General features: G+C 40.9%; 1 protein-coding gene and 1 long non-coding RNA gene across 3 annotated transcripts in view; one reads left to right on the top strand and one right to left on the bottom strand.

Moving 5' to 3' along the window:
• The first annotated feature begins 5 nt into the window (after positions 1 to 5).
• Positions 6 to 21,437, top strand: LOC146545559 (uncharacterized). Its single transcript, XR_014879701.1, has 2 exons — positions 6 to 687; positions 11,215 to 21,437. It is a non-coding gene; the product is annotated as an uncharacterized LOC146545559 (long non-coding RNA).
• AGPAT3 (1-acylglycerol-3-phosphate O-acyltransferase 3) overlaps positions 16,295 to 23,285 on the bottom strand; it is a 96,373-nt gene continuing 89,382 nt past the window's right edge. For both annotated transcript variants that reach the window (XM_085209314.1, XM_085209320.1), the window contains one exon: positions 16,295 to 23,244. In XM_085209314.1, coding sequence (XP_085065440.1) covers positions 23,156 to 23,244 — 89 coding nt within the window. In that variant the 3' untranslated portion in view covers positions 16,295 to 23,155. The remainder of the gene's footprint in view (positions 23,245 to 23,285) is intronic.

The following is a 23,285-nucleotide window of genomic DNA, read 5'->3' as shown; positions in this document are numbered from 1 at the left end:
CGCTGGTGCGAGAGCTTAGGGTCTGAAAGAGCGGTGGCCTAATGTAGGAAGAGGCGTCAGGAGAAATTCTTTCCCCAGAAGGCGGTGACGCGCTGGCACGGCTGCCTAGAGAAGCTGTGGTGCCCCATCCCTGGAAGTGCTCAAGGCCAGGTTGGATGGGGTCCTGGGCAGCCTGAGCTGGGGGGGGGACAGCACTGCCCATGGCAGGGTTGGGACGAGATTATTCTTAAGGGCCCTTCGAGCTCAAACCATCCTTGGTTCTGTAATAACCATAGGGTTCTGAAGCACATACTTAATAACGCTGAAGAGCCTAAACCATTTCCACAGTGGTCAGAGGTGCTTGGGTGGGAGCATGTGCAGCTGCGCTGTCTTTTCTGGGACTTCAGGCAGGCCAGTCAGTTCTATTGCAGACCATCTGGAAGATGGGCTTTATACACGTTGCAGTAAGTAAGGTGACAGATGGCTGGTTTATCATTCGGCCTGAAGAAAGGTAGCTTGTGCAGAGTGTGAGGCCAGCAGGAGGATTGCAGGGAGCAGAGCGTGTGGCATGGGCTGGTGAGCACAGGGTGGTGAGCAAGGTGCTGGGGCAAAGCCAACCTACCCACAGATACATCTTGGTTTCAAAGCCACAAAGAGCAGCTAGAACATACCAGCAAATATGGTCCACAAAGCTTAACGATTTATAACGTAAGTCTTTTGGTACACAGATATCATAAGGTATTGCACTTATTTTGTATCTGATTGTTTTGTATTAGACTAAAGTACTCATAAAATTGGCACTCTTCAACATCGAGGTTGAAGGGAGGTTGTGATGAGGAGGGGTTTGGCCTCTTCTCCCAGGCAACAAACAGGACCTGAGGAAATGGCTGCAAGTTGTACCAGAGGAGATTTAGGTTAGATATAAGGAAGAACTTTTTCTCTCAGAGTAGTCAGGCACTGGAATGGCTGCCGAGGGAGGTGGTGCAGTTGCTGTCCCTGGCAGTGTTCAGGAGGCGTCTGGATGAAGAGCTATGAGATATGGTTTAGTGGCTTGTGGTAGCAATGGTAATGGGAGAGTGGTTGGACTAGATGATCTTATAGGTCCTTTCCAATCTTGTGATTCTATGATTCTTGTTTTACTGCAGCCACTGTTCACCCCAGAAGTGTACAATTTCTTCAGCTTCCCTGTACTTTTCTAAACTTGGAGAATGTTAACTTGACTATCTTCAACAGAAGTAATTAAGATATAAAACATACTATAAAGTTGTTTACCATAAAGGGTAAAAAAATGAAAAACACTCCATACATGTGTAAAGCTAAATAAACCTAAGGTAGGTAGGGCTAAAAATATCTGTGTATTACTCATCACTGTTTATTGCAGTAACGTTGTGCTAAGGTACTTTGAGTGTCATAAATATTTACAGAAGTCATATTGTTTAGATTTTTCTTTTAGCACAAACTTTATTTCCTTGTTTCTTTCACTTTATTTTTGTTTCCTTGGCTCAGTCAAATACATAATACTTTACAAGGCCAAAACTTTAAAAAAATTTATATAGCACAATAAAATGTCTGATCTATATGTCTAGATGAGCAGCTGAATGTAAACACTTCATTACTTTTTTGTGTGTGTGTGTGTGTGTGTGGACTGTGAATGTCAAAGTATATCATGTCACTGCCACTCAGCAATTTTAAAAATGACAGCATTTATACATCTGCTTACAGTATCACTAATAAGCGTATGGCAAATACATGATTTCCTGAAACAAAAACACAGTTACAAACATCTGGAAAAATCATGAATTTGTTCCAGTCAGCTCCAACATAATTTATCCCATATATTCATTAAATTGGCCATCCTGCACAGACCTAACCAACACAGGTATGAAAGCAGGCAAATGTGGGTTAAATACGTGTGAATCTCTTCCAGCAAATCTCCTGTTAATGTACAGTGCTCGTCCCCTTTTCTCAGAGATTAGAGCTAAGGTCAGTAGTTCAGTGGGATTAAGGTTTTAATCACCAGAGAATTTCAGTCTCTTTGGATTTAGTAGTCGCAGTGTAGGTGTTTCCATTAAACTAAAACAACAGCCCTAGCCAGTTTTTTGGGCCTAGAACTTTTTCCTAATCATGCTAGCATAGCAGAATTGTACTTGGAGCTGAACTTGGGGCAGTTTGTAGCCAGCTGCTGCTTGTGCAAGCACTTCTCCTTAGCATCAGCATTATCATTTTATTACAGCGGCGAGCTCAGTACCCAAGTAGGTCACCACTGTGATGGATATTGACTGTGAGGTGCATTGTAATGGAACAGATTAACCTAGGAGGCATCTGTATGAGTGAATGAAAAGCCGTATGTGCTACCTGACCAAGAAGAGACTTCTGGTTTCTGAGCCTGTGTTCATCTCAGCTTCTGAAGTTTAGATTGCTGAAACAGAAACGTGCGCAAGCCTTTCCTTTCCTCCTTTCCTCCTTACTGAGCAGTCTGGTTTCTCCACGTAGGCAGCTGTGTTGTGAACAGGGGCCGCAGCATGCTCCATTGACTCTCTTAGACGGATGTTTACAGGAACAGGGCTCTGGGTGCATAACCTACTAGCAGTAAGAAAACAACATTGGAAAAAATGAACTCTCTCTGAAAACAAGGGACACAAACTGACTTTTCACTTGAAAATGCAAGCTATGTTCTTGCTGCTAACTTTCTAATTATGCTTCAAGCATTAGCTATTATCAGGAGCAATAGCTGAAGTTTATTCTTCCTAATTTCACATTGTTTATCTACACTGGGCTTTCAAGCCAGCTCACTTTCCACTGATTTCACTTCTCTCTGCAGTAGCATCAAACAGAATTTAAAGTTGTCTTCATAAAAATTGTATATGGCTGTAATTGCTACTGTTAGTCCTGTTAATATTTGCTCTTATTGATGACTCAAAGACTTATGCACCCAGTACTCACAGCCATCAGGCAGTCCCACCAGTATAAGATGAGTCATGCTATGTGGCTGATTTCTATTTAGGTGTGTTTTGGGTCATTTCTATGGCTTTTGGGAACACATCCTCCAGGAGAAGGAATGAAGTCTGACTTGAAAGGTGAGGACTGTATCAGAGAAAGAAGCTAGCTTAGTATTTTTTGTATGTATATGTTGTACAGTGGTTAACGAAAGCAATTAAAGAGTTACATTTCTTTGTCCCCTTCTGTCCTGTTCTATAGGTTTTGAAGTGCATACCCACATGACACAGGTGTCAAATAAACACAGGAAGTCTGCATATCTGACCCCCCTTTCTGCTCCTGAATTTCCATTTCCTTTTTCTCCCCCCAGCTCTTTTTCTCTTACTGGTTTGTTTAAGTGATGTTCTCCGCAAGGCAGGACAAAGAAATTTCATTATCTCTGTAAAATGTTTAGCACTTTTAAGTTACCAAAATAAGATATAGCTTTAGGCCTAAGTACAGTACCAGAGAGATTAATGAGCTCAATAACTGCAAGAAAAGCAGCAGTAGTTTTGTGAGGAACTGGATCCTCTGTCTCAGGTCTCCCAAAGGGCTAGAAGGTTAATTAAGCCCTTGCTCACTGTTATAACACTAAATCCTAACACATGATGTCAGTCTTTGGGTCTCTACTGAGACAATTCTTGTTGAAAGTCTTTCAAATACTTAAGACACAGGAGGGGGGGGGGGGGGAAAAAAAAAAGGGAGGAAGGAAAGCAGTTAATTTGTATTCCTAATTACCTTGTGTTTTAATGTGCAGTTGTGGTTTAACCCAGCAGGTAGCTAAGCACCACACAGTTGTTCGCTCAAACCCCACTCCCTCAGTAGGATGGGAAAAGGAATCAGGAAAAAAAAAAAAAAAAAAAGCAAAGCAAACAAAAAAAACCTTAACACTCACATGTGAAGATCAAAATGACTTACTAAGAGAAAAAGAAGATGAAAAATAATAGTAATGGTAACGATATATAGAAAACAAGTGATGTGTAAGCAGCTATACACCACCTGTTGACCAATGCCCAGCTAGTCCCCAAGCAGCAGCAGGTCATGTAGCCAACTGCCCACTGTTTTTCAAAGGTTTTTTTTATGTGTGTGTTTTTTTCTTTTTCCCCCACACGATGTTCATATGGTATAGAATACCTATTTGGCCAGGTTAGGTCAGCTGTTTTGGTTCTGCCCCCTCCTGGTTCCTTATGTTCCCTCAGCCCTCCTTGCTGGCAGAATAGTTCAAGAAACTGGAAAACTGAAACGTCTTTGGCTCCATACAGAAATGCTGAGCAACAATTAAAACATGAGTGTGTTATCAACATTGCTTTTTCTCCTGAAGTCAAAATGTAGCATTATACCAGACACTATGAAGAGAAGAGATCAACTTTGTCTCACCTGAAACAAGTGCAAAAATCCATTACAGGAGGAAAACCACATTTGATAATCTTCCTACTGAGTGGGGAGATTATATCAACTGTCCTATCTGGGAAGAACAGAGAAAGGAGAGGAGCCAAATAGAAACAGAACAGTGCTGAGGAAGGGAAATGATCCACAGCTGACAAGGGGGTGACAGGAGGAAGTGAAATTTCTTTGCCAGGATTTGTCCAGGATGGAGACAAAACAGCAGTGTAATTGGATTCCTGTTCTCTTCTTTTGTCTGATTGCCTTTAAGGTCATGAAGGTCCAGGAGTATCATAGAAGATACCAGAATTTGCTAGCACTGAGCTACAGGTGTGAAATTCTCTGTTCCTGCTAATGCACATATCTAACTGCTCTTATTTGATCACTTCCAAGAAAGATTTTCCTAGAAAAAGCATATCTTTATTCTCTACATCTATCAGAACCTAACATTTCTTCCCATTTCTTGTGGGTGGTTGACCCTGGCCAGCAGCAAAGCAGCCATTCATCTGCTATCTCACAGCTCCATCCACAGCAAGATGGGAGAAGAAAATAAGATTAATAAAGCTGAGAAAAATCATGGATTTAAAAAAAAAAAAAAAAAAAAAAAAAAAGAAAAAGATAGCTTAGTAGATGAAAGAAAGAGACAAGAAACAAAACAAAGGGAATAACTCACCATCTCCTACTGGCAAAGCAATGCTGAGCCTGTCTCAGAACAGCAACCGCCTTGACAGCCACCTTCCTCCATCCCCTATCTCCTTTCTCTATCCAAGTTTTCACTTCTGACCACGATGTTGTATGGTATGGAATAGTCCCTTAGTTCAGTTTGAGTAAGCTGTCCCACCTGTGTCCTTCTCCCCAGTCTCTTGCTCACCCTCAGCTTACTCCCTGCAGGAGATGAGCAAGAAACAGAAGTCTTGATGCTGTACAAAAACAGAAGTAATCAAAACATTAGCGTGTTAGCAACACCATTTTAGCCACAAATTCAAAACGTGGTAACCCTACAGCTGCTATGAAGTCAACTGCATCCCAGCAAGACCCAGTGTGGTATCTGAGTGGTTCAGATTACTGTTATGCCCACTTTGAATCACATGGAAGGTCTTGAAAGTGTCTGCTCAGAGCTTTTCGCTGTAGGCAAGAGAATAGTTAAACTGTGTCCACGTTCTCTTGATTTTACTGCAGCTAGTCATTTAACAGATTGTACTGGTTTTCCTGGGACTACTGGAAACCTGGTCTAGTATTAAATGGGGAGGTTAGTGGCCCTGCATGGGAGGTCGGAGATTCATGATCCTGGAGGTCCTTTCCAACTCGGGCCATGCTGTGATTCTGTTGATTCTCTGATACTTAGTGTAGGATTATACCAGAGATATTCATAATAGCAATACTTTGGCTTTTACCTATCACCGCTGTTTAAAACAGAAGCTTGTAGGCATTGCACAGTGCTGGGATTTCCATGAAGTAGTAGGAGGAGATACTTATCCATCTGGTATGCACCAAAATTACAAAAGCTGTCTGGCCTGAAACCGGTTACAGAAGAAACACTCCATAGGCAGAATATCCCCAAATCTAAATTTGTCATTATCTGGAACAATAATAATTTTTAGGAAGAAAAAAAACAAGGTATTTTGATAGAAAGCTTCCTTCAAGTTGAGCTCCCGCTTCTAAATATTTGAAAAGTTTGAAGAATTTTTTCCAGTGATCAGGTGAGAACTTCCAGTGAGATGCACTGCACTTGCTCTTCTAATTCATTCTGTACAATATTTGGGATTAAAAGACCTACTTATTAAACATAAATAAGTTTTAAATGAGTACTAAAGGAAGCCGTATCTCAAAGAGCTAGTCAAGAGTTAGACATAAAAACAAATGTCTAGTTTTATGCTGTCACTTCAGCTTGTGGGCAGCAGTCAAAGCACTGGCAATATAGCACCTAGTCTGGTGCCACCTGCTTGTGGGCCATCTGTGAACAGCTCTCTTGCAAACAGATACAAACTCTGTCAACAGACATAATATTTAGATGTAGTTTTATATAATTCCTACTGTTACTAGTGTAAAAATGAGACAAAATGCATTTGCCCCATAGAATAGATGTCATTCTTCTACACTTGGTCTACTTCCATTTCTTTGCCTAGACTTTGGGATTTTATTGAAAGCAGAAGTTGCTGATATATCCATTTGATATTAGCTTAGCAACAGCTTTTTTTCTATTACTGTACCACAAGAGAAAAAATATGCTGGATTCACTCTATATTAATGCTTTTTCTTTCAATATAAAGACAATTAAGAATTAATACTGAAGCATTCTTAACTTTTTGTCACCTCTGGACCATAACCAATAAAACACTCCTGCATGCAGTCAGTAGGTTATTTTTAACTGAATTAATTTTCAATAGAAAATTCTGTTTCGAATTAACTAACATCGCCAATTCACTGCCACCCGCAGGAGCAGAAAAGATGTTGGCATTTGGGAAAATCCTTTTATAATATCATCAAGTGAATTATTTTTGAAACGAGCAGTTTCAAAAGCACCTCGTTGTTTTCCATTGGCGTGTCAGCCACAGAACAGTAGCTATACATAATAATCAGAACTTTGGCTTTTTATTTCATGTTATGGGGAAGGAGTTGTTGACTGAAATTTACTAGCAACGAAACAGTATGAGGTCTTCATTTCTGTACCAGCTTAATTTGAGAGCATTTTCATTTCATTATTTGGATGTCTGAGTTTCAGTGGCAGAAAATGATGTATTGTGCAAACTATACATCACCGGAGAGTAATGAATGCATGGTGATGCAGTAACAACTAGCAAAGACTGCATGTGTCCTTGTTGTGGAGCTCCTAAATGGCCTCCGAGACAAGCCAGGGGGATAAAGTGGGACTGAAGTGTGAGATGACAGACTTCCAAGAAGGTTCAGGAAAAGTTATGAAGAAGTCAAGAGAAAAGGAAAGAGAAAGTTGCTGGTCTATAGGATGGCCAGCAAGCCGGGGCAGAACACCCAGAGCAAGGAAAGAGAAACACTGCCTGACTTGGAAAGGAGGATCAGTAGCATGCTATTTCTCTGCTGTAATCATTATAACTTGTCAATATCAGTATTACCTTGTGGGATTAAGAAGAAAAAAAGGAGGTGGATCTTTCCTGGCAATATCTCTTTCTAGCACTCTGTATGACTGGAAGTCTGCTTGATGGAAAGGGACTTCAACGTACTGATGGAGAGTCAGCTGAATATGAGCCAGCCATGTGCCCAGGTGGTCAAGAAGGCCAATGGCATTCTGGCTTGTATCAGGATTGGTGTGGTGAGCAGGACTAGGGAAGTCATCCTGCCCCCACCTCACTACAGAAAGGAATTGAGGTGCTGGAGCAGGTCCAAAGAAGGGCAACAAGGCTTGTGAAGGGCTTAGAGAATATGCCCTATGAGGAGAGACTGAAGGAACTGGGGCTGTTTAGTCTGTGGAAAAGGAGGCTGAGGGGAGACCTTATTGCTCTCTTCCAATACCTGGAAGGTGCTTACAGCGAGAGCGGGGTTGGTCTCTTCTCACTGGTGACAGGACAAGGGGAAATGGCCTCAAGTTGCTCCAGGGTAAGTTTAGGTCGGATATCAGGAAAAACTTCTTTACAGAAAGGGTTGTTAAGCACTGGAATAGGCTCCCCAGGGAGGTGGTTGAGTCACCATCCCTGGATGTGTTTAAAAACCATTTGGATGTGGTGCTCAGGGACATGATTTAGTGCAGGGTTGTTAGAGTTAGGGTAGTATGGTTAAGTTGTGGTTGGACTCGATGATCTTTAAGATCTTTTCCAACCTCAGCTATTCTATGATTCTGTGACAAACCTTCCCCCTCTCCTAAGCAGTTTGTATTGAATAGCCCTCAATTAGTCATCAGAAGATACTACAATAAAGCAGCATATCTGAGTTTTCAGAGGCAGTTTCCCCTTGTGGGCATGAAGAGAACACCATTTGAATTCACAGACCAAATGCTGAGAATGTTGTAAGTTCAATTACCCATCTTAGTAAAGAAGAACAAACTCAAAGTGTGTTCAGGATGGTAGTGATGGGCATCCAAAGTTCCAAACCTCTCTCTGTATCCCATGAATAAAATGAAAGAAAAGAGGAGACAGGACACCTTTTGCTCCAAGCTAATTCTAAAGGTCAGAGGAATTTGGCCCAATCACTTCTGCAGTTGAGCCATCATGCCTCCTTTTCTTCACCTCACTAGGTCATTTGTCTATTTCACACAGTTTAGATACTAACTAGCAGTGCTGCAATGATCTTACAGCCTTTTGCAGCTCTGTTGAAGTCCAAACAGCATTTCAGTCAGCAATCTTCCTCCACAGGCAGAAATCAAGTCAGCTGACTTCACAACGGCCCTCAAACCTCACCAGTTTCTACTGCTGTGGACTGATTTCAGGATGTCATTCTTGGGCCCAGGCTGCAAAACAGAAACATTTCTAATTGTCACTAGGAAAGTACTAGGGCTGATTAGCTGGTCTTGAACATGGAGATCCAAACCATTCGCACCTGTACTCTCACCAGCATTTTGTGGAGTTTCTCTGCATCACTTGCCTCTGAATCTGTTCCCTTAGTAGTTTCCTTTCTCATATTATGCAGCCCTGCTGAGCGTGAAGTCTCAGCACCTACTGCAAGCTAACCAGTGTTTCCTTAAAATTGAAAGCAGCTATCCTAGGCCAAGAGAGAAAAGACGGTATTTTCTTCTCAATTATACTAAAAGTATGGGTGGGAGAGAGTTCTAGGCAGTCTCAGAACAGTCAGATCCCAAAGCGGGATTTTAGGCTTGCTCTCAGACTGTAGGTCTGAGAAGAAAACAGGTTTTTTTTCTTGTCTATCTGGAAAATTAAACTAGGAAGGTGTTAGAAGCAGAGGAGGATAAGAACTTGAACATGGCTGTACTTCAGAAAAATTGAAGGCAGCATTAGGAGGTGTTTCCACGTACAACTGGAGTACAGGAGCTTTGGGATTAGCAAGACAACTGCATTGCAACCTGCAGTGAAGGCTTCAAGAGACCGCAACTTGGCTTAACCTGTTTCATAGCCAGATCATTCCCCATTTGTAACTCAAGGTAAATCACTGTTACTGTAGCTGTGTTAGCAGCTGTACACTGTGGTCCATGCACCTAAACTTCCCAGCCTGCATAAGGAGGACGAAAGACAGCCCTTTTCTCCAGTGTGCCTGTATGACAGCACTTTTTCACCTAAAAAAAACTGTTGTTAAAGTAGGTGAATGGTCACATCTAGCAGTCACTTCAGAAAAGGTACTGAAACACTAATAACACAAACCTTTACTGACAAATTACATCTTTGCATGAATGTAACAATGATTCTGGGTTTGTACTCCATTTATCCTCCTGCTTAGGATGGGCTTCTAAAGAGTACAGGTGAAGTTGTAATGAGTTAGACTGTAAAATTTCTAATTTGATTTTCTAGGCAATAAATATTTCTGTTTGCCCATCACACCAGCCTGGTGAAGTGCTCACACATCCAAGCTACAATTAAAAAATGATGAGAAAAGGGAGGGAAGAAACCATAAAGTGAGTTGCAACGTTATTTAAATACTCTGAATCCATCAAGGGATAGCTCATTTCATAATTAGCATGTCAAAAGCTATTAGTTATTAAATTAAAATGCAGTATTAATTAGCAATCGGATTCCCTTGCAAGCTTACCTTAGGCAGGTCCTCCCTGGGTGGCAAAAATGGAAGCGTTACCACAGTAGTAAAGTCTGAAGAAGAGGCTCAGAAGGCCATCAGAATAAGGCTAGGAATGGATACAAGTGGGAGTCTCCCACCTCAGAGTCCTAATTTTTTTGGAGTTCCACGAGGGAGACGATCAAGTAGCGTACTTGGGTAGAGGAAGGATAGCTTTTGTGTGTACACCAAAGCATAATTGTAAAGATGGCAAAGGTGCTTCTTTTGGGAACATTCACCAAGAAAAGTACGGCCCCAGGCCGGTAACAAACTAAAACTAAACAGAGAGAGATGGTCACATTCTTGGACTTAATTTGTGGAAATACTTAAATGAGATCGTTGCTCTGATTTTACAAGTATAAACAGACTTGACTTTTTATTTTTAAATCCCATTACCTCAATTGTGACCCCTCTTCCTGGTTCCATACATTTCCCACCTAGTGAAGAACTTCAGTGCTATGCAGGGATCTCTAGCAAGGTCCTCTTACCTTACTAGCAACCTTTAAATGAGATCTGGGAAGGGATGGATCCTCACTCCACTCCTTCTGGTCACTCAGGTACATTATATGCACCTGAGCTCCTCTGGGTTGGCCCTACCTTCCCACCTGGTGCTTCATAACTGGTTCAGGCCACAACTTAGTATTTCCACTACAGGTATTCATAGGCATCAGTTCCATCAGGAAGAAACTCTTCCTTACAGCACCATCAAATGGTAAGATGCTCTATTATCACTAACATTTGCTTTTGAAGAAAAGGTCTGATGCTTTAAATGCCATGATAGCAGCACCTCTTGGCAGTTAGACTAGCAGTTGCTACTTTTGATTTTAGAACATATGTGATTTTGCAAAGAAGGTGGATTAAGCATCTAAGTGCACAATGGTACTGCAAGTTGAGATTGCAAATACATCCAGGCAACACAGGGCTTTTCTGCCACAGGCTTCTGTTTCATGAGCTGATCCTTTTAAACATTGGTGCTCTCGCTAATAAAGATACTAAGATGACTGTAAAACAAATGGTAACATTGACGGGTGAGAAAGGACAAGAAGATCTGTCATTGATTCTTGCTCTGAACTCCACAGCCCCCCAGGAATAGGGCTGTATATATTTCCAAGGGCTGATTTTTACATCCAGAATCTACTAACAGCACCACAAAGGAGTGTTCACTACTATTACCATTCTGTGTTGCAGAGTATTTTTTCAACTGTGCTGAACAACAAATTAAAGATGGATGGACACTGTGAACTTTATACCAAGCACCAAATGTAAGCTGAGCAAGATTGAAACCCCCTGCCAACTCAGTTGCTGGTCAGTGAAAACAGGTTTCCTCTTGTGAGTGAAAGAGTACAATCCTATTATTTAATTTTTGCAAAGATACTATTTGAAGGTATGGTATTTTGTTTTCTTTTAAATCCTGAGTGGGAGCGAGTACTCTTTTATCACAGGCTACACAAGGTGCTCTCCCTAGGAAAGGCCACATACCCTTTTGATGGGGATTTTATCTCTTCTTGTTTGGGGGGCAGCCAGAAAGGCAAATCTGGGTATACAGACATGCGGGTGCAGCTTATGAATCCAAGCTGAATCAATCTCTGAGAAGCCCAAGAGATTTAAGCACTTGACTCCCATCAGAATGAGGAGGAAGTCATGTGCCTAATCCTATTAGTGCCTGTAAAATTCCCAGATCAAATATTAGCTCCAGAGGTTGCTTCATTGAGGGATCCCATAGAGAGTAAGAAAAAAAATCCATTGCTTCAGTGCAATTTGTTCTCCCTAACTATGTTATCGCCTTGAAGTTAACAAGAATAATTTATGTTCCATTACGTGCCGTACTTAATTTAGATAGGCCAACTGCCTTCTTGTACAGTTGCCAGCAGGAGAGTGCACAGCCTCAGGAAATTATCAGTTTGCAGGTTTCTCATCTTGCTGGGCTCAGGGTGGTGGCAGTGTGATTATTCTAGTTGGACATGGACCTACCCTGTCTGAGCAAATTTCTTTCCTCAAATGACAGGGTTACACTCTCTAGCATATAAATGCTATTTTGTCCACACCTCACAGCTTCAGGGTATTCAAAAGCCCTTTCATGTTGGCATCTCCTAGTGGTCTGAGTGAGCCATTAATATTAAATTCATCAGATTAGAAATATGGGATTTGCTAAGCAAAGTCATTTACTGTGGCCATTGTGCCTGGCTCCGAACCTAACAGCTGGCAGAGACAGAAGTGCTTCCCCACCTTCTGTACTGCATAACAAACAGGTCATGCCATTATGATTCCAATGAGTATACTGAAAATCTTCATTGTATTTAAAAAAGGAAGGGGAAAGGGAAAAGAATATAGACCTGTACAATATTGGACATTTGGAATAAAGCTTTGTAAGCAAGGGAAGTTACATGATTACATGCTAGTCATAGCACGAGAACAAAGTAGCAAAGCAGGACCTAACAAAGCGAGACTTTAGTCCACCTCTTTAGCACTGATTGCGTTTTCCCCATGCCTCATTTTTCTGCAATTGCTTCAAGTAATGCCTTGCAGCCTTACCCGCATGTGCATAAAATGACTTGGTGTTGTTTGCTCAGACATTACACTTGGAGAGGTTGTGTGAAGAGAGGAGTCACCACAATGGAGAGATTTTCTCCTGGGAAGCTCCCGGAGAGCCAGCTGAGCTCTGCAGCACACACGGCCCACAGGACCCCACTTCTGCAATCTGCAAACTGAGCAGCTGCCAGGCTTGCAGCCCTTGGTCTGCAGTCCTCTCTTTCTTATGCACTGGAGTAACCACAGCCCTGCCAGCTGTGTGGGGCTCTTTTCCGGCTGCTGATTCCTATGGGATGATTACACACTCCAGTCACTGCAGTGGTCCAAGCAGGATGGGAAGCATACAAGAAATAGCATTTTCCTGAAAATATTTGTAGAGCTTCTACTTTATTGCCAAAGTCAAGGAGGTGATTTACACATTTTCTTAAATCCTGCCTAGTTTCTCTCTCCTACTGACTTTCCTTATAAAAATGGATCAGATCCTAACACATAGGTGTTTGTAACCTCATTGGACAAGTAAATAAAAGGTGTCACAAGACAAGTAGGCTACAACTGAAACCTGTTTATGCAAATGTTGCTCTATATCAGCAAGATGAGAACCAAAGGCAGTTCACATCACAAGCCACAGTGAGGAAAAGCAAAGCAACCTGTATTCAGAGTGAACTGTGCTCTTTGCTGTGCTCTTTGCTCTCAGTCCTCTGGAAGCCTTGCTCTTACATCCTATTCATTACAGGCTTGCATCTATGCAAGACATTTAACACAGATGGTGACAGTGAAAAGCAGAGGTGTGCTTTTGATGGTCTGCTTTCTACCAAATACCTTGGGAAACCACATGCTTTGCTTTTCCAGTGATGAGTGGAGGTGCCTGCTGCTTCAGCCTCACATCCACGCATGAGAGTGTCTGTATGCAAAAGGCAGTTTGGGGCAAATCGTACCTGGACTAGATCCAATGCAGGATACTGAAAGAATCCTGAAAGAATGTATCAATAGTCCAAAAACCTGTCTCCTCTGTGGCCCTTTGATCTGTCTTTCAAGGTGTCAGTCGGACAGCTTGGGGTGGAAGACCACTATCCATGCAGGCACCCAGCAGTATGCATTCTGCAGCTTCCCAGAAGGGTTAATTTACAGAAATCAGTTCTTTATGAAAAGACAGCTCTATGGCCACTCTGGCCAGCTGGTCCCAGAGCTCACAGTCTATATGTGTCTGATCCTCCTGCAACAGCCATGATATTAACCTGGGGTTGCAGGAGGAGATGCGGATGACCCTTGTGGATACTCTGACACCTGGAACAAGAGCTACGTGCACATACCATCAGTCAGCCACCAGCTGTGAACTGCTTCAGGACATTACTGATGTCCTCTCTGTTTGAAGACATTAGAATTAAATACATTTAAAATTAGTTTATTTTATAATAGGAATTCAGCTGCCCTTGTTGCCAACTAACAACCGAGATACCAATTTTTCTCTCAGTGGAAAGAATGGAGATACCCAGACATACTGCACGTACTCAGTTTACCATTACTGCCTTGCACGAAGGTGCAGCCATGTACAGTGTTATGTATTGGAACTATACCATTAAAATCTGACCTACAACATGGGATAACGTGTTGAAGCTCTTCAGCTGAGCACAGTACCCCACAGCCTCATGTACCTGAGTAACGTTACATTGCTGGCTGAAAAGGATCCCAACACAGCTTGCTCAGCCTGTTTGTTAGATCTCTTTTCTATGCTGCTTTCCTTGTCCGGGCAATTGCTGCCCTCCGGAAGAGATGCCAGGTCCTACACTGTGGCTAGGAAGCTCGTGTTTCCAGCACACCGTGGCAGAGAGGATGTCATCATGAGCACCCTGCCAAGACTTAAGCATTCATTGGGTATCAGAGAACACCTGAGCCATGAAGCTGGACAAACAACATCGATAACCTCCTTGCTCATCACCTTTCAGGTGAGAGGAACTCACCACCAGTGAACAAGCTTCCAGCGTATCCCAAACAGCAGTAGGACAGCAGTAGTTCCACTCCCAGCAGGTTCACCAAACAGCCCACCATAATGCTGCCCCCTGGCATTTAACTTCACTTCAGCAGGAGCATGATGTTGGCGTTATAAGATATATAGAGAAACATTAAAGGTTTATGAGTGTGAATCTGTAAGGTGGCAAAATCGAGAGAATCATTTCATTAACCCATACCAGAGTAGTTAAGCTACATCTACCTACAGATGTCTGCTATACTTGCATAAGGCTTTGATTCACAGGCTGTCAGCCTCTTGGGAACAGATTCAAGTTTCAGAAAAACATAAAAATTCACCTTTGAACCCATTTCTCTTCTCCCTACAAAAAGACCTTTGATGTACTTACCTGCAGCCAGGAGCATGGCATATCTGAAACATAAATAGTGCAGCAGCTGTTCGCATTTGGTGTTGAGGATACTGCACTGATTTTATGGAATTCCAGGTTATTTTCCCAAATGTGTTAATGTGGTATTGGAAAAGAAATACTGGAATAAATGAGAATTATGTTAACCTAGATAGAGCCAAGCCCAAAAAGGGCCACCCCCAACAAGCTTCAGGACGTATAAGAAGCTCCCACAGCTGTGATGTAACTGGGCTGCTTCATAGAGAAAGAAGCCACCTAACATCCCCCATGTTCATCCATGCAGCAAATAATTTCTTCTATTTCTGCAGCTATCCTACAGAGAGCACTACAATCACAGTGGTGTTGGCCTACCCTTGTCCACACACCTCATTACTCCTTGTTTCTGCTTCTGTAGTCCATGCAGTTGTGTTCCTGATGCTGGCTGAAAAGAAAGCAAGCAGCTCAGTAAAAAGAATTTGCAGAAGAGCAGGTTAAGAGGCAATGAGGTAAGGCAGGCACCACTAAGGACAAGAATTAGCAAAGAGCCGTGTCTCTTCTGCAGCTCACAATAAGACAGCACACATGGAGGAACCAAGCTCTGCCTTCAACCGAAGCTTTGATTTTCATGGCTTGGCTTTTGCATGTATTAAAGATAATGCCATCTTAGTCAAATGAATTCTTCATTACACTGCACTGAGAGAAATCTCAACCCAGATTTTTCATTTTTAAGCTGAAAAAAATAGTCTTAAAAGAGCATTCAAGATTCCACATCAAAATAACTGGCTTTTAAAAATGAATTATGGATCTGAGGAGATTCAGTGTTGGCAAGGAACTATGAAAAGCTGTTTTTGTGCAAGCTAGTGAAGCAACAAAAACAAGTTTCTGCTTGCATACTTGTAAAATCAGAACCCATCCTCTGCCTTAGAAGTCTGCCTCTGTACAGTGAAACACGATGCAACTGAGCTGACATCTTAAGGCAGCTCAGCATAACCTGGTATTTGCAAAGAGCAAGGGATCAGGGAAGGGAAAACTTACAATAGAAGCCAAGAACTCAGAGCTGGCAGTTCAGCTAAAAGATGACAAGAGGGAAGGGATATTATTGCATGATGATCTGTTACAGGCACAGATATCATAAAGAAGAACTAATGCCTTAGGTGACAATATTAACACCTTGCAGGTATAGAAGCAGGTCAGGAATACGTCTGAAGTAGAAACTGCAGAGATCTGCTTCTGCTGGGCAGCCCTCTGAGAGAAATAAGAAGAGGGAAGCTAAGTCATCTTCCAGTGGATCTTCAATTGTCTTCAGGCAGAAGCGTAGGATGTGATTTACATGTTTGGAATGGGGATGGCCTTTATCTTCCGGTGAAAAATAGAAACTTGAAAGATCGCAGATTTGAAAAATTAGTTTAATCTACAGCATCTGTCTGTACAGCCAGCTTTACCTGCTGGATTCACTCCTAACATCATACAGCTTTGTGCTTACTTGGGAAGACGCATCCCATCCTTTCCCATCCTGGTAAAGTGAAGGAACCGTGTGAAACTCCAGTATACCACTTACATAACGCCGCAGTAATGCACAGTCCCTCCACAGTTCTTAATGACAGGCTTAGCGCAGCAATGGAAGTTGTGTTAAGCTTGTTACTTACTCCCAGGGTCCCAGCCCTGACCAAAATTATCCCAGATTATTGCTGCAGACACGTGGCCCTCACATGGATAGGTTTGCAGGACAGAGATTAAAAACAAATAAACAAAACAAAACCAACCAACCAAACAAAAAAACCCCAAAGCATAAAATGGAAATAAACCCAAACAAAACAGAAGGAAAATAGCCCTTAGTGCATATTTAGTTATGAAAATCAGTGTGGCAAATAGGGAAGGAATGCAGATCTTCAGTTTATATATTGGCTACTTATTCAGTAACATTGAAGAAAAGCACATGTTGGGCAGCCAACCTTTTTCACTTGAATACAATTAAAAAAAAAAAAAAGGATGCCAGCATATTATGTACAAAGTCACTTACAAGGAGTTGAGCAACTGAAAGCATGAATGACATTCTACTATACAGTACTTTCACACAGCCAAAGCTATTTTATTTTACAAGATGAATCTTTTGCATTAATCCTTTTTCTTTTTTTTCCTGAAAGCTCAGTAAAAACAGTAAAATGAACCCCTTAAACAAGATTTAAGAGACAACTTACAAAATGAAATTTGCATAGCACTGTAAATCTGTGTATTTGTTTGGGCACAGTTCTTTTTCAAACCTACAGCGGGTGACAGAGTGAGGGCTGTTTGTTTGTTTATTTTTCAAGCAGATTCTGACGCTTCTGAACACCAAAAAAAAAAAAAAAAAATCAAGTGTAGGAAATAACTGTAGAAATGTACAAAAATATATACACATGCACAGTAAATGTGTACCCTGTATACGGTTTTATTACTCGTTAGATTTGGTTGATAATGATCATCCGGTACTTACACTTCCCTCCCAACTATGAGTTTGTAACAATCAATCGAGGCTCAGGAGGGTTAGTTTCCTCAAAGAGATTTTCATTAAAGCTCAAGTACTTGCTGGTGATCTTGATAAGTGAGTAACATGTCAATTTACACAGCTTGCTGGCTTTCAGGCAAGCAGCATTCCATTGTCACAGCGTACATTTCTGACAAAGCTGAAGCAACATAATGCAAATAGGTACAGCTTGTCTCTGTGCACAGATGCAAATGCACATAATAAAGGAGATCTATCTGATGCCTTGGGAAAAATTTGCATTCCTGATTAGCTTGTGCTGCCCACTCTGCCACTCTTTCCAAATTAGATGGTGATGAAGCTAAATATGTTCTCCTTGAAAATATACCTTGACTAAAAACAAAAATATAACCCAAAACCTCATATAAGACTGAAAATTGGTGCTAGCAGTCCCCACACTAAAGAATACTTTCAATTTAGATTTGAAAACTACCATTACGTTCCAGTTTCTGTTAAAGTTTCTATTTTTAAAATACATTTCCTGTTAAAAAAGATAGAATGCTTCTCTTGCTAATGGAGTTCGTAAAGTGTTGAAGAAATAGATAATCAGCTACACTCAAGTACTCTCAAAAGTGAAAATGAAAAAATTAACCTTTTTCTGAGTTTCAGAAACTGCAGAGGATCTTCTAACCTCGGGGGTACATTTGAAGAAATCCAGGTAGTTCTCCGAAAACCTGGAGAGGTCAAGGATGAAAGGAAACATGACACGTTTGGCGTATGGATGCCAACCCAATGTCTTCCCAACTCCAAAGCGTGAAGTATTTCCATGCCATTTTCTGGTGGGAGCAATTTGAGGCAGAACTGGTAAAGCTAGTTTCCAGAGCTTTCCCTCAAAATCATAGCAGTTAAAAAAAATCTGCAAGTATCTTGGTGCAGAAATTGCTGAGATGAACAGATAAACTATTCTCCAAAATAAATGGGGTGGCAAAACAGAAGTTGCCATCTGTAATGAGGAGATAGTCCCTTAAAGACCAATTCTGACTTCAGTCACATGGGAATAAGTGAGGGTTGCCGTGTAAGTCGTCAGAGAGAGGTTTCACTTTTGTGTTAGGGATCAGAATTTGCTGCCCACATATATATGCTCATCTCTGTTTCTTGGGGGCAGGAATTTAGCTGTATCTGTGCATGCTTCTCTGTTCAGCTGCTGCGGCTCAGCTCTACTGTTAGCTGCTACACATCCCTGCGTCACACTCATTCAGAACTGGCAGCTCTGGAGCAGCCCATTATGGATGAGAACGTTCAGAAATAGGGAACTGAGCAGCTGTGATGAACTGTGCTAAAGTACAAATCCAGCCTTACCAGGGATGGATGGATTTCTCTTCACAGATTTAAATCAAGATTGTGCAGCTGGGACTGCTGTGCACAACAAACTTCATACCAAGTGACATAAGTGCGTGGACATCCAGGAGACGATATGAGCTACTCCCATGCATCCAGTGTTCAAAAAGGAAACTGGAAATGGAGTTTTCACTTGCATCTGTGTTTATCTGTGGCATCCCAATGAAACACAATTGGGCAAAGTCTGTCCAATGTTGGCCTTACGCTCACCTACATACACTTCGCCAAGATGTCAAAATAAATTATTGTCCATCTTCAATCTGAAACACTCCACACAGTGTGAATTCAGCATTACAAAAAGCTTCCATCCTCACATTTCTGTGATCAAAATGCACACGAAGCAAATACAGATTTTGGGGGTAGCCCTAGGAAGAAGTATTACTTTTAGCAATTATCAGCTGTACATTGACCCCCACTCGCTTATTGTTCCATTATTGAAGAGCTTGTGCCAGCTTCCCTTTTACTGGTTTCATCAATGCCAGAAGAGATCTGTTGAGGTAATGAGTGCCTATTTGTGGCAGGCCTGGGAAGGACTTACACTCCCTAACAACGTTTTGCTCAGAACCAGCAAAGTTGCATTTTCAGTAGACTTAAACACAACCTTCAGACCTACTGGGCACATCAACCAGTGACAAAATGCAGGAAGACAAAGCCCCAGCTATGCGAGGTGATTACAAGAGGACTGTTCAAACTGGAAAACTCCAAGTTCCAGCCAGGTTGTAAATGAACCATCTGTGGAAAATACAGACAAGCAAATATACAGACATCAGTAGGTGGTGACAAGTGGTAGGTATCACGTGGAATTGAGCAGAGATGTTCACTTTTTTTTATGTGAATACTAGGCAATTAGGACAAAGGTAGTATCATATTCATTGGTCAGCAATTAAGTACAGAGCCCTTCGAGATATGTTAAAGCAGAACAAAGGAACGTTGCCAGTGCTGTTTGTGCCAGAGACAAATATTTTGCTCAGTAACACTAAGTCAATTGCAAGAGCACATTCAGCCCACAATGAGCAACAGAGAACTGTAATCCCTGTTGAGCCAAGACATCTGGATACCGGTTATCCAAACATATCACAACCGGTCCTTCTTCAGCATCAGCTTTTTGTGCCTTCCTCACTGAAAGACACCACCACACCAGCAGTCTCAGAGCTCTCCCTTAGCTTCTCGGATGTAGGTCAACACGATGCCACCTTGGAATTGCAAATCCAACTTTGAGAGCAATATCATCGTTCTTCATTACAATGCTCAGTGCTGCCATGGCCCATTTCAGTCATCTTCAGAGCCAGTGCTGAACTCCACAAGTCAGCTTGCAAGTCCATACTGAAAGACATGGTATTTAATCTAATCAAGCAATAAATGAATGTTTTGAAAGGTGGAGAGAGAAAATGCTCCTCTAGCTTTATGTTTATTAAACTTATACAGCATGTTGAAAAGCAAAAGACAAAAAACATGATATATTTTTATTTATTATTGCTCTTAAAGGGCTTGGTAGTCAAATATACAAGCTACGTTCTATTAAACCAGAAGAAAATTGTGTAAGATATAAAATCTACGCTCACTTTTCCAACCCAAGCCACCTGCTAATCTTCCTCAGTGACATTAACTTTAGCTATTTCAAGTTATTTTAATTTATACATACTGTGTATGTGTGCGTGCGTGTGTACATAAAAACCCCTATTTTAAGAGGCAAAATTCAAAATAAAGAGCTTTGTGTTGGTTTTGTACTGTTTTGTGCACTGCTGTATATTTCAGTTTCCCAAATGGTTACTGATATGTTTGCTTAGAAGAGCAAATTAATTAAATGATGATGCATGTATCATATTTTCAAAAAGAAAGCATGACCAATAAGTTATAAGAAAATAAGAAACGTGGGTTATTCTCCCCTTGATGTACATGCATTAGTCCCATGATTCCTAGTAGGAAGTTGCATGCACTGAGAGGAGAAGAGTATCCCATAAAGAGAAAGGCTATTAATTCCTTTCTCCTTTAAATACTTCCCCTCTTCTCAACATTAAGAAGGGATTTATTTTGTGAAAATCTTGTCATGCCCCATTAATATACTGCTCAAAATGTAAGTATAAAACATAGTGATTAGCCTGCTTTGCAAGCCTCACTTTGCCAGTACAGTTTACTTATACTCAATATCATCTTCAGGAAGCAAGTATACACATTTATAACACCTTTCTAAGAAACAAGAATTATACCCAATATGTCCATTAATGAATTACTTATGGGAAAAGAAAAGGGAAGGGGAAAGAAAAGAAAGAAAAGCCCACTGGTTTTAGCCTTCTGGTTAAAAAAGTGAAAAATCAGAGTTAGCTTTATCAGCACTTGGAATCCTAACCATCTTTAAGTACAAAAGCATTCAGTAAGGAAAACAGAGTTATGGCTAGGATCTGTTCTCAATTCCTAAAGAGTATTTCAAATTTCACTAACAGTTGCTTATCCTCTATCTTAGGGAAGATTTTTTGGGGTAGAAAGATAATGTAGTAACGCTGAGGCTATGGGTACAGTGATTCGGTGAGGATAAGTCTAAGCAAAGAAAGACAACATAGGTCATCCTTCAAATCCTTTCGTTGGAAAAATCACTAGTAAAAATCGAGTGCATGACAACAGTGATTGATGACCCTCAGTAAAATATTCTTCCAAATTACAAAATTCCTCTTCCAGTCTTTGAAAACAGAAAAAACATGTAGAAGAGGTTACAATCCAACAAAACAAATACGAAAAGAAGGTAAATTATTACTTTTTTATCTTTGTTACTAGGGCAAAGATGAAAAATAACTATCAGTGCACTGATAAGATCCGCTGTTTACAGAAGTGAGATAAATATTCTAGTGGCAGCTGGGTTAAACTGACAGACCTGGAGGGTCAGCTTCTGCCCTCAGCTATGGATCTGCAACCCATTTCCAATTGTAACTAAATGCAGATTTTGACCATCAGACTTAAACATGTAGGTAACTCCCATCTATCTGTATCGTTCTGTAGTTGTGCATACAGCAGCAATCTGCAAAAATCTTAGAGTGCGCATTTAGAGGGGGAAAAAAAAAAACAAAACAGACAGGTACAGCCATGATTCTGATCTCTATTTTCAGTGGAAAAATCTAAAGGTCTACAAGTAAAATTAAAGGTATTTAATATCCCTGAAGAGACCCCATACTCATTCTAATGCTTAACAGCAACGAGTCACCTTGTAATATTCTTCACATTAATATCTATAGCACAACCAAGTAGAAAGTGCAGCACACTCTACTGTTACACAGGGTATGATCCTGCTTTCATCTGTATCGACACCAAAACTCCATTAGAAGTTCAAGAGATGCCAGCATTTGGAATCTGATTGCTACAGACCTTTCCTTTCAGAATTCTTGTAAAGGACAACATTATGAAAACTATTGTGCTCATTTCTGCTATTATCTCCCTTTTTACTAAGAGACATTGATTGAACTGGACTTAGGCGATGACAGACATCAACAGAAATAGGAGAAAACATCAGGACAACTGAACAAATTTCCTTCTTTGCACAACTCCAAATCCCATGATCAAAATTCAGAAAACAAACCAAAGTCGAGCAAATTCAAAATTACATATGTGTATGTTGTGAAACAGGGCAAATAACACTCAAGACTGAAGTACTATTTTGTGATTAAACAGCCTTGAGCAGTTGGCGGGAGATATGGTGAGAAATCTATAAAGGATAAATACTAGTGGATGTGTTCTATGGTATGTACCAATCAGTAACGCAATGCTTCCCAAATTCTGCTATCCATTCTCTAAAGTTACAGAAGTTTTAAGAAGTTGCCTGAAAATAAAAAGTATCAGTGTAACATACAAATAGGATTTAATCTGTAGCCATGACAACACAATCTTTCCAAAATGACTAACCCAGTGAACATGTCAATTAACTCAAAAATGGTTGATTTTTTTCCTGGATCATTAATTAAAAAAGTTGAAAATCAACAAATGCTGTTGGCTTTAGCAAGAGGAAACGTTCTGCGGCTCCTCTTGTAAAAGTGAATGTAGTGCTCTTGACAGAAACCAGTGTACTCAGTCATCTGAAGATGCACACAGCCTATATTCAATGACATCTTTTCTCCCCCTACCCCCAAATCCCCAACAAAGCAAGAAAATTTAGATTCATCCTCCCTCCACCCTGATTTTCTCCCATAGTTTAACTACAGTAATCCTTAAACAGGCAGAAAGTCGATGCATTCTCTTCAGGTGATTCCTCCAAATTCTTCATTCTTGGCTCAAGTTTTATTCATTAATATTAGTCATCAGTTATTAAGAAAAAGATAGTTTCTAAATGTTTATTGTTTTTGTTTTTTTTAACTGAAGTTAATTGGATACCATAGTCTGGTTATATGTGCTGAACTGTAGCTGTCAGTTATTCCTTTTTCTTGAATTCTTGGTTGCCATAGCTGGAGCCTTTTTCTATTTCAGTTACTCCTATCAGTCTACGAACTCCAAAGGAAGCTTTAAAACATAACAAAGAAATGGGATGTATATTAAAGCCA

Source organism: Meleagris gallopavo, chromosome 1 (genome assembly GCF_905368555.1).
Source record: "Meleagris gallopavo chromosome 1, MGAL_WU_HG_1.1, whole genome shotgun sequence".
NCBI lineage: Eukaryota > Metazoa > Chordata > Aves > Galliformes > Phasianidae > Meleagris > Meleagris gallopavo.
This window is presented reverse-complemented; position numbering and strand designations above follow the sequence as displayed.